Source organism: Ambystoma mexicanum, chromosome 3q, assembly GCF_040938575.1.
Source record: "Ambystoma mexicanum isolate Mex_15411 chromosome 3q, UKY_AmexF1_1, whole genome shotgun sequence".
Taxonomy (NCBI): domain Eukaryota; kingdom Metazoa; phylum Chordata; class Amphibia; order Caudata; family Ambystomatidae; genus Ambystoma; species Ambystoma mexicanum.
Window position 1 is genome coordinate 1,134,218,965 of NC_090926.1, and position 17,931 is coordinate 1,134,236,895.

Consider the following 17,931-nt stretch of genomic DNA (forward strand, 5'->3'; position numbering starts at 1 on the left):
CGCAAACATAGTACGAATTGAACAAAAAACTGCACAAAGTTCCTCGTGCCACTGCATGAATCGAAAAGAAGGGCATGAAGATTCTTGTGCTGCTGCCCGAACCTAGCATGAATCGAAAAGAGTGGCATGAGATTTCTCGTGCTGCTGCGTGAGCCTAGTACGAATGTAACAAAAAGCTGCATGAAGATCTAGCACGGTTCGAAAAAATATTGCAAAATTGTGCAAAATTTCTCGTGCCATTGTGTGAAACTAGCACAGATTGTGATAAAAACACACCAAGATTATCTTGGCACACTGCACAAAACTACCACATATCTAAAAAGACCTGCCTGAAGTTTCTTGTGCTGCTGCACAAAACTAGTAAGGATTGAAGAAAGACCTGCATGAAGTTTTCGTTTACCGAACCTTTTCACATGCCGATCACAAATTGGAAAACTGCCACAAGTTTCTAGTGCTGCTGCACGAAACTAGCATCGTTTGAAGAAAAAAAAATGCAACGGGTTTCGTCACGCAAATCTAAACTAACATGCGAATTAAACACCATTAACCACATGAAAGCACAAAAAAACGAGCAGAAAAGTAATGCTGATGTCTCTGGGAGTTCTGCAAAACCCCAAAACAGTACCTTAAGAGCTTTAGAGAGCTCATCAAAAAGGCGAGTCAAACCTTTGAGGTGTTTACGCAGCAGTCCCTGAAATTAGAGCAGTTGGGTCACAGGTAAGAAAGTTGACACATTTGAGGGCATGTTTAATCCAATCGCATGTTAGAGCATCCTAAAACAATCTGAGATGGAGTTGCACCAGCATTTAGTGGACAAGAATATCATGGACCCTCGGGAGCTTGCAAAGGTGGTGGACCAGTTTGTGGCTACTCGCGTCCAGAAAAAGACAGTGGTTAGTACATTCAAACCAGGTGACAAGGGGATTGACAAGAGTAATTCATGGGAAGGTAAGGACAAAGGGCCTCACCCTCTTGCTAAGAAAGGGCCCCAAAAACCTGAAGAGAAATTCCAGTCACCTACATCGCCAGAAAGGAGAAGTGAGAGAAACCCCTAACACTTGGGCGCTCCCATTGACTGCCCCTCATGGCTGCCTTACCTGCAGCGATAGGAGACATAAGAAGGGTGATCCCCTCCAAGGGTAGACTCGTAGTAGGGCGCAAAGGGATTACAGGCACCGATGTCCTTATCGGTGCCCGGTATCCCTTTGCGCCCTACTCGGAATGAGGCCCAATGAGTTCTAGACAATTCAGGGTATTGTCAGCTTCTGGGAGGTTCTAGGTGTTCTTTGTCTGCTAATTGCTGGCTACCTGGCTGCAAAACATGATGTTTTAGCCTTTTTGAGAGGCACCCCATTCAGGGATCGTTGAAACTGCTTGTGGTATTGTTACGTGTTATTATTATGCTGGTATTTATTGAGCATGGACCTAGATTAGCGCTTTTCAGAGGTAACAACAGAACAGAAATGCAGCAGGGTAGGATACAACGGGCACTGAGGAGGGGTACCAGAAGAGAGGGGCGAGAAGGGTCTAGTGAGACAGGAGGAGAGACTCCTTGAAGCGGTAGGTCTTGAGTTCTTTTCTGATGCCGACGGGGAGGAGGTTCCATAGCCTTGGGGCATGTCATCAAGGTCACCATTAGCTAGGCCTGGACTTTTCCCTACAGCACTTTGAATGGTCATGATGTAGGTAAGATTGCAAATGGCAAAATAGAAACTACAAGTCCCAGCATGCAAAGTGATGGTGTACAACTATCCAGGATTTCATAAATGTGGCTAACATGGCAACTATGATCTATGCGAAATCTGTATTTATTTATTTATTTGCATTTATAGAGCGCACAACTGCCCTCAGGCATCATGGCGCTATACAAGAAGGCTTACTTATTTACAAAGTGCTTGTGAAGACATCCATACATACAATTTACATAGCACGTGTAGTAGGGTGCGGCTTAGTTAGTTACATAGTGCTAGCAAGAACATACAATTGGCGTAACCCATTTTGCAGGTTAGCTACAGCATGCAAATGCAAGAGTCAGAATAGGTGGCACAGATCTGTTGCTCAACCCCTTCTTGTAGGGTGGGTGCAGCATTTAGTGCATGGGTCAAATCAGGAGGCATCAACATGTGTGTAGCCCATGTTGCAGGGCGGCAGCAGCATGCCAGCACAAGGTCAAGTTAGGCAACACAGATATGACGGCAGCCCTTTCTTATAAGGTGGCCGCAACATAAAAGTGCAGGGGTCAGGTAATGTGGTGCAGACATACTGCCCAGCCCCATGTTGCAGGGCGGCCGCAGTATGCAAGTGCAAGGTCATATTAGATGGCACAGATATGTTGCACAGCCCCTTCTTGTAATATGTGATATTAGAAGTCCCTTGATGCTATGAGGAATGGGCAGGGTATAATCAATTAAGGGGTGCTGCTTTCATCGCTTTTACAAGCATTGACATACAAGTTCCAAACAAACAAAGCAAAAACCGAAAAACCCCTGATATTCGCCAGTTATGGTAAGCTAAGCAACCATAACTCGCACCACCACCGTGCACTGCTAAGACTAACACCCAGGACATCAAAGATGACATCACAAAGGTGGGAGCGGAGTTATAAGCCGCCCAAAAAGTGCTCTTCCTATGGAAACAGCAACTTAACCATAACTACACAGCCACTACCTTGGCCGTGTAATTAATATATGTACATATATATGTTATGTATGAAGGACCACTAACTTCACTCCCTTTTGGTGCTTGAAATAGCAGGTGGCTATACCATTATTCTAGCCAGTGATAACCATTGTATCTTCTTCAAACGGATGAAAGGCTGAGTCTCCCATGCTGCCCATTAAAGTGAAATTGCATCGATGTAAGTATGAAGTTCTGGGAAATCATATTAGCCAATAGAGGAAGTGTATTGCAGCAAGAATGTTCTGCCAGACTGTTACATAATCACTTCCTGCCGCAGATGTGTACTCCAAGACCCTTGCCACTGACCAATCGGAATGATATTAAAGGAGTGACTCTCCGCTAGGATCTGGAAGGGCCGTTCTTCTTTAAACCCCAAGTTCATCTGCGCTGCCACAGCTACTTCTGGCGCAATGGGGAGCGGGATCGTCCTGTTACTCCTGGGTAAGAGACATTCACTATCGATTCTATCTCCTGGCCACAGGTTGATTTAAACACTCTTTGAAAGGTCTATATGGCCGTACGCCGCAGCGCAGTTATGAAAGCAGATCAAACTTTTAAACGTGTTTTACTTTAGAAATCGCCGAATTGCAGTGCTGGATGTTTCTGTGCCTTTCGAATTACTTATGCCACAACAGAAGTGCCTTTTGGCAAGTGCCTTCAACCCACAATTGGGGGAGTGGGAGGGGCCCTGTCTGAGGAAGTGGGGGCTGAGGGGCGGCAGGAGACAGTGCAGACAGAATAAACTGGCAGCTTTGGGGAGAAGGGCCGATTGCCTGTATGGAATAGGAGCTTTAATAATGTGGTAAAGCCCACTTTAACAACCACATCTTCTTTGCCCAGTGCTAATGCAATACATGGCATCTCAAATTCCATCTGATCTCTGTCATGTAGCAGTATAACATCGTGTAGGTTTCTGTTTTCCTGCCATTTAGTGAAATATGACAACCCCCACCTCACAAGTGTCAACCTAACAGTTTCAAAAGTGTTTCACAAACATGCATGAAAGTTTACCAATGATGCTTTTTCTATTTTACGCAGGTCATGGGTTCTTTCTGTTCGCAAGGGTTGACATTACTGGTAAGTCAAACTTGTCAGTGACATGAAGTAATCACGTTAGTGAGTGCAAATTACTAAATCTAAGATGCAGAGTGTTTCAAATACAACCTCAAATAAAGATGCAAACCAGATCTAGGTCTAGATGCAACTATTTCAGCCCCCCCTTCAGTCATGCCCCAGACAATCTGGCCACTGACCATGGTCACTATTTTTGTAACTAAATGTTGGGGCTTTGGAAAAAAACTAAAACACCTGACAGATTAACACCAAATTTACAAAATCACACTGGCTCTTCATGCAAGTTTGGTGCAAATCCGTCCAGCGGCTGGACTGTAGCTATAAGGATTTTTCCCCCGTCAAGTCTATCTGGATTTTAAATGTTTTGGGAGCACCCTACAACTTTGTCCTCCTGAGATGAAACGGCACCAAGGTTTGCAAGATAATTCAGAGTTTAGTCTGTATTTTTCCTGCAAAGATTTGTGCAGATTTGTTGACTGGCGCCAAAGTTATATGCTGCTCAAAGACTGCTTTTCACAGACTATGCAATGTATATGCAGATATACATATGCATGAATGTCCCCGAACATTTGTCAGGTTTGTATAATCATAGTAATGTACCCGAACAACTGATATGTTTTCGGGCATCAGAGAAGCAAAGACAGCCGATTGTGGGGCTTTTCTGGACATAGTTCAGCCCTTCATGACCACCCGTAACCTCCCCAGAGGTTGTTTCATTTGCAAGACAAATGTAATCTTGTGTTTTTGAATATAACCTTGATTGTGGTGTATGAGTGAAGTTCTAAAATCCCACATGGCAGCTGTTTCAAAGATTTTGACGTACCTTTCATTTCTCAGTTAACATATCAGCTCATTTATGCGATATCCGCAAACATTACGCAGCTTCCTGATTGGTACAGAGGACTCCACGGACACAAAACCAGGAAGTGTTTACGCGGACTGATACTGACCTGAGATATAACACATTTTTTATATCTACATCTTGCCCATTTTTTAAAAATCTAGTTGATCGATTAACACCAAATTTGCAAAAGAACATTATCGGGACCAGATTGCTGCTCCTCGCACAAGTTTGGTGCAGATCCAAAGGTACGGAATGTTGCCACGTGCACATTCTTTTTCCTATTCATGTATATCCAGATTTCGAAAAGTTTGGGACCACCCCTACAAGATCACCCACTTTGATGAAACCATACCAAACTTTGCAAAAATAATTCATAGTCAGATCTATATTTCTTTGCAAAGTTTCATGGAGATTCCTCGATCCGCACCAAAGTTATAAGCCACCCCAAAACTGTTCATCCTTTTGGAAAGCTAACTTAACCATAACTAGAAGGTAGCTATCACCTACCACGTAATATATATTACAGGGCCTGCGGTAGCAGCTCTGTAGCTATGGTTAAGTTGCTCCACCGATAGAAAGAGCACTTTTTAGGTGACTTATAACTTCACTCCCCCTGGACAAATCCTTATCAAACTTTGTAAAAAATAATGTGACCGCGTCAGAATGATTCTGTGGAGTTTGGTGCCGTTTTGACAAAGGGGGGGCAAAGTTATAGAGGGGTTACTCAAAAATTGTGGAAAATCTCATAGACACAATAGAAAACAAATTTTGCTCCACCTACAGCCCAAACCGCTGGTTGGATTTTCACCAAATTTGCACCAGGAGTGGCTGCTTTGTCCCGAAAGTATGCATTTGTACATTTGGTGTAAATCCGTGGAGTATTTTTTTTTTTTAAATGGCCAAAAGTAAGTAAAAAGAAATCATATCTAGGTCCGGTCTGCAGACTCATTTGCTGATTCGGTCCGCAGACACCCTCCAGGACCAATCAGGGTCCGGTGTGATGTCTGTGGATATTGGAAGCGCCGTCTGATTGGATGGTGAAAAGCACAGATGGTGGTTGTTGTCCGCAGATGGCATGCTGGGGAAATAGTCTGGAAAACATATTTTGGGTTATTTGGTGGTCAAAAGAGGGGCTGGAATATGTGGGTGGGTGAAATAACGTTGTTCAACTCATAGAAAGAGCACTTTTTGGGTAGCTTATAACTTCACTCCCCCTGGACAAATCCTTATCAAACTTTGCAAAAAAGGATATGTATACAAGAGGGCAGAGAGACCTCTGACAGGCCCATAGGATCAGAGCTCACCCTCGAGTACTTTAAGACGAGAGAGCTGCACCTTGAGGTGGATGGGGTGCAAAATTCTCTTACTCAAACACCAGTCAATAAGGACAACTCAATGGTTTGTCCGTTTAATGACAAGTACAAAAAACGGGGAAACATGGAAATCAACAGTGATGTGATCGCCCGTCTCGCTTCAACTTCAGACAACTTCATTCAAACAGCAATAGTTATAGCAAAAATTTGTCATCATTGACGTGTAACACTCAAAAGTTTGTCATGCAATTCTATTGGTTGGAAAAGGTAACTTAAGTATAGCTGCTATATCTGTATATGGTAACGGAGTGTGAGGATTGGATACCTCTTATCAGGTAGGCGTCTACGCCCTTCCCTCTACATTACTCATGCAAGACGTCACTAAAGGTACGATGTCTCATTGGTTCTACTATCTATAGGACCTTAGATTATTTGGCCCACTGTGATTCGGCTGGCTAAAACCCTAAGCATAAATCTCCACTTTAATTAGCAGCATGCAGAATGATCACCCAGATGCGGCATGCCCCAAGATTCACCCTGCCTCCCTTCCATCAATCAGTACCTTAGTGTCACGTCCGCTCCCTCTAGGGGGCGGCTCACGTGGACTTTCTGGCACAGGTGGAGACGAATTTCATGCATCGCCTCTACCTCCTCCAACATGGCGGTAGCAAGGAAAAGCAGCGCTCCAGCCTTCCGAATCCGAGAGTGTCGGATGACTCCGCCCCCAACCTCGCAGAATGGATTTCCTTCGATGGCGTCTTCGGTCCAGCGCGTTGCTACTGTTTTCAGAGGCCACGCTCCGTGAGTTCGTAATTCTAGGATAGCTCTCTTTACCCTTCGTATACTCCGCTTGTCTGTAATCTTTCAACCGTCTCTCCCTTTTCTCAGTATCAGACTCCTCTGTTCTTGGTCCTCTTCCCTACCAGCTCTCCACACACTTACACCGAAGGCATTGGTTCTACACTCTGCAGTACGTATAGTTCCGTAATCCCCAGCATACAACATACTTTCATTCATTCCATCACTAACCTTTCTCCATTCTTCAGTCTCTTCAGCAAGGACAGGGAGTTACTTTCTACCACGCGCTGAACAGAATACAACCTTCGTGCAAGCCGTCTTACACCCCTTCAACAGACATTCAGACTTAAAGGTATATCGCTCACCAGAGTCCTACTGCAGCAATCTCTCCCTTTTCTAAACACCACCTGGTTTCTCTCTTCAGGATAGTTCGCGATCGCAAGTCCAACTCCCGAAGTCACTCCTGGGAATCAAGACTCGCCCATCGCTTCTTTCGAGTTCCTGGCACAACAGGGTTTTCTCCCCCACGAGGGTTTCCCTGACTTCCCCTCCTCGACCTGCGTTTCTCCGGCTCGGGGAGAGGAGGTTAGGTGAGCTTTCCATTCTTCTCTACGAATTCCTACTGGACCAGGTTAGTGTTGTCTTGTTGTTTATCTGATATCTGCAGTAGGGACTGTGAACACCAAACCTTTGGAATAAAAAGGTACATAGATTGTAACACTTAGGACCATGTGTCAAATAGTTGGCTGAGGATGGCCTCGAAACTGTAGCTTCTTTTCAGGAAAAGTTATGGTATCTTCTGCCTTTGGGTGACATCAGACGTTGGCACCTCTTTGCTCTCGGCTGGCCACGTGTTAGTACACCGTGAATTTACTTCTCTTTCCTTCTATTTATACATTTAATTCTCCTTAGGCCGCCATCTGCATGGGCCTCCTTATCTTGACCTTTGCAGGGCAGGCTGCTCTGTTCTTAAGTTTCGATTCTCTGAAGTTACTGTCTGCCTTCCTCACTTGGTTTGACCTCGACCTCCCAGGCATGAGCTGCCTCTAGCTGAGTCTCGATTCCGCTCTTTCGTCTGGCTTTGTGCTAGTACATGAATCCTGGCCTGTTTGACCCCTAGCAACCTGGGTTTAATTCTGATATTGTATAAAGTGGACTCGCACTCATATAATGTGCTTCGTTGAGGTAAATATATAGTTGGCGCTTGCCGCTCTATTCTTCTACTAAGCATGGCAAGCAGTACTTGTTTTCTTAGCTTCTTGCGTTCCAAGCATATGTACACGCGTTGGTTAGCCGCATATTTGCATTATAGTTACGTTCTCTTTATTTCAACATCGTCTCTTCTTCTATGTCCATTTCGTCATTATTCGCAATATTTCAACTTTGTTCATCATCTTTTTGGTTGTTGTTCCTTTCATCTGCGAGTCTGTCTGGTCCCTTGTGTTGTCACTATTCGCCTTCAATTAAGGTCCTTTGGGTCTCTTCTGGGACAGTTTGCAAGTAGTCTTCATTTCGTGTCAGCTGCTGGTACGGTTGTCTCAATGGGTATCTTACTGCCCATGGTTGTCTGGTTATGGGTACTTCAATAGGTATTGTTCTTCTGATGGGCACTGGGCAGAGCCCTAGTGCGGCACTCTGCTGGTTTATTTGCTCATCATATGTCACATATCTTGGCGTGTACATTCCTGGTACTTCAAAATGGGTGGCTGGAGTGCAGGCCATATCTGGGACCTCCTCTACACTCCCCCCTCTGGTCGGTTCATCGACCACGTCTGCTTCCTTCTTTGGATTTGTCTTATTTGGTTCTTCTGTATCTATTTCTTTGTCTTCTGGGTCTGTACATGGTGGTGCGAAGGAGTGTCTTGTTGGAGTCCATATTTGTATCACTCCTTTCAAAAGTTTCCTGATGTTTTCACATGTTCGTCTTTATTCATGTCATTAGTTGACATTGTCCATTTGGGCTACAATAGATCCATTTTCCTTCATAATTTCTACGTTTCCTGGGGTACAGGAACTTTGTTCCTTCTGGCGCATATTCGCTGGCTCTCACAAAGTCTCTTTTTTCATCATCAGTCAGGTCTCTGGACTTCCATCCTGGTTTGACATCGATCATGATCTTCATCCCTATGGCTTTCTTCGCAGTTTTCTGGCATCGCAAGATTATTATTTTCTTAATATCCTAGTAGTATCATCAATAGCAGGGCTCGCAGGAACTTGAATATGTCTCCCATCCATTGTGGGACCCACGAGAAAAGTGATCCAAACCAGCTGTCATCATCAACCTCGTCAGTTTCGTCGATCATCTGGTTCTGCAGGTTTGTTAGCATACCTATGGCTTCTGTTAAGGTTCCATTTTCTTCGTCATGAGAAGGTATAAATTTGCAACATGATTCTCCGATTTTTGCGCAAACTCCTCCATCCATCGCTGTGATCATGTCAAGTACATATCCGTTCTGGAGAGTCATTAGTCGAATGGCTCTTAACTCTTCCTTGATTGCATTGAATCCCTTTATTGTAGAGTTGGTGGTCTGCAACAATTCCCATTTGGTTATTTGCAACCATTTAGTGTTTGCTCCAACTTGGAATCTCTGCATGATGATCGTTGTGAACACTGATGAGGTGAGGCTGAACAGCCTGTGTTGATATGGGATTGCATGAAATGCTTCTTCTGATTTGGCAGAAAAGTAATTCTCTCTCTTCGTTCGGAATATCAGCTCCACAGATCTCCTTTTCCTCAGGTGACCATCTGCTTTCGGGAAACTGTCAATATTCAGGTCACTTTTCGGGATCACTTGTGCTGGAAGTGGACGTTCACTATTGTGGATATGCCTTCCCAGTTTCCAAGCTATTCTTATGTATGCTTTGGATCCACATGCCTAATAATGATCTATAATGACTGCAGTTCCGTGAGTCATTCCTGTAGCTTCAAAAATTCATCCGCAGTTCTGATTTTCTCCCATTTTCCTCGTGCCATTATCCTTAAGCACAATTTTGGGCTTTCCAGTGGCACTATCTGCAAGGGTCCTTCTCTGTCTTCGACCCATGTCAGTAATTTTGTGAGTTTAGGCCATAGAGGTTTGCACAACCTCTGTGAGTTTTCAGTTGCTTCCTTAGAGGCTCCAAGGACCATCCATGCTCGGCAGAGCACCACTCCTTCTTCCCATCCGTCTGGTGAAAGTACTGTTCCCCAAATCTGCATTTGGCCTCTGTTCTTCCAAAGTTGAGCCTCTTCTGGAGTTTTTCCTTGGACGTTCAGTCTAGGGTTTACTTCCCATCTTTTTCCTGCTCCTTTAACTTCAGGCTTTTCATACCTGATCACGTGATTCCTAGTATGAGCTCTATTTCTCGTCTTAATGTCTTGAACATAATCATCTTCATCAGGGTAATCTGTTTCAGTTGCCCATATCAATGAGGCATCCCTCCCCATGAACTGGCCTCTGGTGTTGCACATTGCTACGTGTGACAGACAGTGTGCTCTCGGGACATCAATTTCTACAGCCACGAAGATCTTGGATTTCCCCATGCTGTATGGTAGAAGTACACAAACGAAGCACTCTCCTTCTGAAGCTTGTCTTCCATGTGCTGGTACCAAATGTTGTTCCCTAGATGCGCTGTGCTGTCCAGGTAATCGTTCAGTTCATTGTTATCTTCATGTAGACTTCTCTTGATTCTCAGTGTCTTCCTGTAGTTTGCTATAACTACATCCCTAAAAGTGTCTGTATGGCTTTTTCTTGCTGGATGACTCTCAGGCATTCTGGTCCAAGGTGCAGGTCTCTTCATCTGCGCCATTTGAGGGGACACGAGTCTGGCTGGTCTTTCCTGGTCTTCATGCATCTTTTCTCTGCTGCGTGCAAGTGCCCATGCTAACCAGCCTAACACTGGCCCGGTGTATGGCTGTATGGTAGACCGGGTACTTGTCACTAGCGTCGGAATATGCATTCTGGATCTCAGTTGTTTTGTTCTTCAGTTTTTCTTGTAGTTTTCTTACTCTGACTATGTTTGGTAGTAGAAGATCTACAAACAGTTGTGGCCTTGCGGAGAGTTTTTTTCGCAGCCGCTTCTGTCTTCTTAAGGGCTTCTGATACGACTGCTTTTGTTGGTCTTTCTCTTGATTCTTCTCGGTCTCTCTCTTTATTTTCGGGGATTGGTTTTTTGTAGGCAGTTTCATCTTTTCTGTAGCCTTCATTTTAGGTTCTGTGGTCATTGACAATAGGCCTGATTTATGTGCATTAAGTGTGTGTGAGCGTGTGGGTGTCAGTGCTATGTTTTCGTTCATCTCGTGCTGACCCTGTCTCCAGCTTTTCTTTTCATTTGTTACCTCAAGTGTGTGCATACCATTTTCAATCACGTTCATTTCAAGTTCATTTACTTTACCATCATATTTTCTAGGGACAGGAATAACTATATAAGTTCTGGGTGCTTTTGTAGGTTTCATGCCTGTATCATCAGGTGGGTGCACTGGAATTGGAACGCTTTGTGCACCAATAAAAAATGCAGTTCTGATCGTTAATGACAGTAAAATTATGATAAACACAATGCATATACACATAATAGTTCGGTAAGAAAAGTGGCAGCATTTCCTTCCAGAGAAGCAAGGGTGTGTTAAGCTGCGCATCCCTAGAGCGCTGCGTACCTGAGGTTTCAGTTGCTGGTCTCGCCGGTGATGCCATGCTGGAAGACCTTCAAAAGGAGTGCAGAGATTGTGACGCTAGGAAGCGACCCCGACCCAACCCTAATGGAACAGGGATGGATAGGAATCACCTCCCGACGCCACTGGCTCACCTACCTGCGGATTAAAGTGACGTCGGGACAGTGCAAGCACTGACAGGGAGGTGATGAAGTGTTAGGCTGGTATTGTCCGGTAGAGTGGTTCACAAGATGGAGGGTGGAGAAGATCTTCAGAGAAGTCCAAGCACAATCCACCAAGGCAGTGGATAATCAGGAGGGCTGGCACCCAGAGCCAGGCAGGCACGGAAGATCCCGAAGAGCAAGGAGATCTGGAAGAGGGTGGAACCCAGAGGAGCTGGAAGGCCCAAGGGGAGAATGCCAAGAGGAGGGACCCACAACCTCCTAGGGGCCACAGGGCCTAGGAAAAGCTATTCCCAACAGGAATGAAACCAAGAGGAAGAAAGAAAAACAGGAAGGCAGGAACCACAAGGAAGGGACCCAACAGGAACCAATGTAGCCCAGGAGGCCAGGGAAGGTAAGCGGGAACCAAAGAGCAGGGAAACGGGGACAAGGCACCAAGTAACGGTAAGTGGGGAACAAACCGCGTTAAGACATGTTCTGTTAGAGGGCCGGACGCTATTTACAGCGTCCGGCATGAAAACGAGGCTTGGAACGCTAGCGGGGCTGCGCATGCGTAGCGGTCGAGCGGGCACCAGGACGAGGCTTGGAACACAAGCTTGTCTTCCCGTTCCTGGTTACCCGGAAGGTCTGCGCATGCAAGCGAAGGTGTCGGGCGCCGGCGCGCTGCAGAGAGACACGCTTCCCAAGCCGGTAACATGGGTACAACTGCCACGTCCGGGGACGGAAGCGACGAGAAGGCCAGGTAAGTGTCCTAACAGGGTGCCCCTCTGCTTATGGGAGGACCAGATTACTGTTCTGGGCCCCCATCTCGATCATCTACCGTCTAAATGTTATTGTTCTCTCACTCAATTTTTGACCAGTTTGTGTCATAAAGTGTACCCTGCTTCACAAGTGTTCCCCCTCTTGTGGAAGATAATTGTCTCTTGATGCAGGATACAGTTCCTTTGTTACTATGGAAAAAATAGATTAGACTAACACTTCATTAAGTCATTTTTACTGTGCATGTTCAAAATACGTGAGATCCCAGTCCACCCCCCGAATCTGCTTCAGTCCTGAGGACATGCTGGATGCTGGTCAGTGTGAAGAAAGGGGAAAAGTGTCAACACATGCAACAATTAGGGTTTTTGATTCTATTCCCTCGATCTGTCACTCGCGGAAAGTTTCTCTAAAACCTCCTTCGATACTCTCCCTGCAAATTAGAAAGCTCCACTTGCACCATTATTCCATGGAGGAGCATTCCCATCTGAGCGACATTAGCTGGATCTCTGATGAAGGTGAGGACGTCAACCTCGATAGGTCTCCCCACCATCTCCGGAAAGTCAGTGACTAGGCGAAAAAGGACATTATGTGCCAGTCTGCTGTCTTCGGGTGACAGGGACATTTGCGTTGCCTTGCTGGGTTCAGGATTATAGGCTCTTTTCTTGATGGGAACAATGCTTGCACTATCCGGCTGCGTGTAGTGCTACAAAATAACTGACTTTGTTCAGTAATTGACTCAAATGTTCAGTGTTTGCTGGATCTCGAATAAAGGTCAGAGTGTCAGTTGTTCTCCTGACAATAGATGGACAATCTTCGATTATGCAAAAGAAAAGTGTATTGATGAGTTCATCTAGAATTGTCTGTGGTGGAAGCATTTGTGTCCTTTTCGCTGTACTCTGGAAGTACAATGAAGGCTTCCGCGATGACAGTGAGCAGTTGCCAGATTACTTTCTTGTTGGCAGGATCTTGTATAAGGTCTGTGACACTGGTGACCCTCTCTACCAGCAATGGATATGATACCAATACTAAATGGAAGTAGTTAAGCACGTCCTTTGTGATGTCTCTACTGGGGGACACCATAAGTGCTGTCGAACAAAGTCTCAGTACGGGATGATTCAGGATACTGTATTTTGTTCTCAATGTGAACGTCCTTGATCAATGTTTGTTATAGTTTTTTCCTCAACAAGGCTTAAGTGTGACTTGGTTCAAAAGTTTGTGTTACCAAACGTGCTGTGGCTTACATGCGCAATTTTCTTCTTTACCCTGCAACTAGAATGCACAGAGTGTCTGTTTTTATTTCTTAGAGAAATGTCCAATTTAAGCCACAATTTGCAGCAGGGCTCTCTGTCTTGCTTTACTGATCATGTGTCCTTCTTCCTCGCCATGGACCTTGTCTGCACATGCTGTGGTTCTTCCCCGTTGTCTGTAGATTCTTCGCAGTGGGGTGCAGCTTGAGGGCTTTCTCCGATATAGGGTTTAATGTCATTGAGAAAAATCCACGCTCTCCTGCCCTACAGTTTCACAGCTGATGGAGTGCACTCCTCCACAATGAAAGGACCATTGAATCTTGGCTCATCCCACCTTTTTCTCGTATGGTTCTTAATCAACACCGCATCTCCAGGAACGACGAGGGGAACACGTAGACCTTGAACTGCATCTGTGTCAGTGTCTACTGCTGTGTTTTGTGCTGCGCTGCACCCTTTTTTCGTCGTTGCTGCAGTTGGTTTGAAATTACAGTAAGGCTGGATGTCATGCAGTTCAGGTACTTTTGCATTTCAGATCCCAGGACCTCTTGGGTTGACTGGGCATCACATCTGGCTCTGTCTCGAGGGGTTAGGGGAGTATTCATTCGTCTTCCTGTGACTATCTCGTACGGCGTAAGATGATGGACGGAGCCTGGTTGGTTCCGAAGAGCATACAATGCCAATGAAAGGCAGTGCAACCATCCCTTCTTTAGAGTAAGCTTCAACTTGGCTATCCTTTCCTTTAACAAGCCGTTGAGCCTCTCACAAATCCCATTACATTCTGGATGATACGCCGACGAGAACTTGTGGTTTATACCAAGCAATAAGCTGTTCTGCTCAAAAACTGCCTTTACAAAATACGCCCCATTATCTGATCTCATGACTTCACACACCCCCCACCTAGGGAACACTTCCCTCACTAGGAATTTGGCCGCACAGGTAGAGGCTGAGTGTGTACATGGAACTGCTTCTATCCATCTAGAGAATGGACACACCACAACAATTAAGTATCTATCCGTTGCATACTTGTATCATGTCGACGTATCTATCCGTTGCATACTTGTATCATGTCGACGTAATCGACATGCAGATGCTGAAAGGGCCCATTTGGCCGGGGGATGACTCCTCTCACTACTTTCATTGTGTGCCCAGCGGTGAATTGCTGGCAGATTATGTAGTTCACCATAAAGAATGCAACATGCTCAGCTAAATTCGGTATAAACCAGTCTTCCGTGAGCGTTGTTGCTAGATTTTCCTTTGAAATGTGTATCGGGTAGTGTAGCTGTTCTAATGCTAGTTTTAGTACAGGCATTACTGGTTTACCAGTGCTGTCTTGCCACCACAATCCGTCAGAGGGGTTTCAGGAACACCCTTGAAATTTCCACAGGTTCTTCTCGTCCCGCGGTGCCTCCCCTTGAAGTTCCATCAGTTGTGTCTGCCCTAGATTGCTATAGGCTTTGGGTGTGGTTCGTGCCACCATCATTCTCTCATGGGTGCACGCCACTTCCACTTCCATGACCATCTCACTTTTGGATGCCATACGCTTGGCTTCCGTGTCTGCTGCATGGTTTCCGCGTGACACAAAATCTGTCCCTTTCATGTGGGCGACACATTTCACGACCGCTATGCCCACTGGGAGCAGTAGTGCCTTTATCAGTCTGTCCAATAAGGCTGTGTGCTGCACTTGCGTGCCGTCTGCTCGGAGGTAGCCCCTCCTTTTCCAGCACGCTAGGCCTGCGTGCACTGTGGATATCACTGTACACTGTTACTTCCTGGTCTGCATGAGTATCAATGCCAATAATTCTGCAGCCTGTGCTGAGTAATGAGATGGTATTCGCGCACTTACGAGTACTCAAAATTCTCTATTTGCTATGTGTTTCATTACAGCAATGCCTGTATATCTTTGTCCGTTTTCTTGATCGATTCTTGAACACCCGTCAATAAAAACGATCTCCCCTCCCGCCAGGGCATTGTCCTTTACCCTGGGGATTTCATCATAGAATTCTTCATAGTTTGCACAGTCATGTATCAGCTCCCCTTCAGTGACTGGCTCTGTTATGAATGTAGCTGGTTTCACTATTTTACATCGGATTATTTTGATCAATGGATTTGATATGATCATTTCATAAGCAGAAGCTCGCTGAGATGTCAATGTGCCCTTTGGTTTCTCTAAAATGGCAAATAATGAGTGTTCAACGTATAACGTCATGGAACATCCCATTACAATGGTTGTTGAATTTTCTATGGCGAACGCTACAGCAGCTAAACTTTTTTTCACATGGGAATTGGCCTTTCATTACTGGGTCCAGGTTTCCACTGTAATATGCTAGGGGCTTATACCCCAAAGAGGTTCTTTGGGCGAGCATTGCCGTCATAACGCTGCCATCTGTGTGCGAAAACAGGTAGAATTCCTCTGCATAATTAGGAATTCCGAGAACAGGAGCCGTGCAAATCGCTCTCTTGAGTTCTGCAAACCCCTTTTTCATCACTTCAGACCATTCAATCTTTTCCTTTGTCACCTGGGCCTTCTTTAGGGCCTGGAGCAAGGGCGTGGTATATGAGCTGTAATCGAAAACCCATGCTCTAACATAGTTGCACAGGCCTAGAAAGCTCTGAATTTGCTTTATCGTGTGTGGCTTGGCCGTGTTCAATATGGCTTCAGCCCTTTCTGGGGTCACCTTCTTACCTTCATGTGAGATCACCTGGCCTATGTATAGCACCTCCTGTTGACAATATTGTAATTTTTCCTTGTCAACCTTATAACCTTTCTCAGCCAGTATAGTCAATAGCTGGACAGAATCAAGCCTGCAATGCGCTTCTGTGGTACTGCAGATTAGGATGTCATCCATGTACTGCAAGACAACGCTTTCTAATGCAGTATTGCTTAAGTCCATCTGCAGGACTCTGTTGAAAATGAGCGGGGACTCACAGTACCCCTGTGGCAGCCTCATGCTTTTCAGACGCATTTGTCTGAACGTAAACGACGTCAGATCTTGTGAGGCACGGTGCAACAGGATTGAGAAAAAAGCATTTTTCAAGTCAATCACCGTGAAATATTTTGCCTCAACGGGTATATTACATACATATTGTAGATGGATTAGGAACTAAAGGGAACTCGGCTTCAACAATATCGTTTAATGCTCGTAAATCCTGGATGTGACGCCTAGACCCTCCCTTTGATTTCTTGACAGGATAAATCACTGTATTACATGGTCACTCTGACGTCACTAAGATGCCCTGGTCCATCATGACGGAAATTGTCTTTGCGATCCCTTCATCCGCCTCTCTAGACATGGGATATTGTCGGGCTCTCTGTAAAATTGCTCCTGGTTTCAGTTTAATTTTCACTTCTCCCACCCCTTTCAGGAGGCCTACGTCTAAGGGTCCTGGAGTCCATACTGAGACAGGCACCTGGGCCATGTCGTCATCAAAGTATTCCGGACGTATCAGTGCCAACATCATTCTTTAAGGCACTTCTCTTTTGATCATTTTTACCCAAAAGATGAGACTTACTTCCATCCTTGTCTCTTCTGAATCTTGTTGCTCTTCAAACGGATCATCATCAGTGACGTCAGTCACTCGATACCCTTCTTCAATGGCGATAATCGCGCACCGTTGTCTACCCTCATCATCGTAGCCTTCGACCAATGCTACTTTCCTTCGCACTGCTGCAGCATGTATCATCAAGGGAAATACTTGCCCATCCTCTTCATGCATAGGTATTCTTGGTCTGAACAAAAACTCATCAGGGGTTCTCATGACCTTGTCTGCAAGGCCTGGCAATCCTGCCATTAGTACACGCATGCCATATGCGAAAACTTCTGGTTCCAGCGGTATAGCTCTCATGGCTCTGTGTCCTGAGTATGCTCTAATCATTTCGCACATGTTTGAATAATGCATTCCTGGAGTGGAGCATACTATGCCCTCCTCCGTGAACGAGATTGTCATGTTCAATTTTGTCATTAAGTCTCAACCCAAAATGTAAAATGTTTACTGAGGTCTGACGAGAATACAACAAAGGTACATTCATTTTGCACTCTCCTACGGAGACTGGGAGTATGTCTGTAAAGGGAACTCGACTGTGAGCTCCTATAAAACTCTGAGTATCTATTGCCTCGCCGGACAAGGAAAACTTGCCTTCTCGTATGCACGAGCGTGTTGCACCCGTGTCAACTAGGCAGGAATATTCTTTACCCCCTACGACGACATTCACCCTAGGTTCCCTATTAGGGTCTGGTGTCACTGATAGGATAGAGCACATCAGGGTTCCCAGTGAGCTGTCCTAGTTCATATATAAGTTCGGCCCAGTATATACACTGGTGAATTTTCTCCATTCCCAGGGTTGTGTTCCCTTCTGGAGTTTGTGCCCTGAAAATGTTGCTGTGGTGCCTGTTGGGATTGTCCTTGTGGC

The 17,931-nt window shown here is 45.3% G+C and overlaps 1 protein-coding gene across 3 annotated transcripts in view; it reads left to right on the forward strand.

The window, feature by feature from the left end:
• The first annotated feature begins 2,972 nt into the window (after nt 1–2,972).
• The window catches only part of LOC138447680 (adhesion G protein-coupled receptor E1-like), a 908,650-nt gene continuing 893,691 nt past the window's right edge, over nt 2,973–17,931 (forward strand). For all 3 annotated transcript variants that reach the window (XM_069603943.1, XM_069603945.1, XM_069603944.1), the window contains exons 1-2: nt 2,973–3,120; nt 3,718–3,756. In XM_069603943.1, the coding sequence (XP_069460044.1) occupies nt 3,090–3,120; nt 3,718–3,756 (70 nt within the window). In that variant the 5' untranslated portion in view covers nt 2,973–3,089. The remainder of the gene's footprint in view (nt 3,121–3,717; nt 3,757–17,931) is intronic.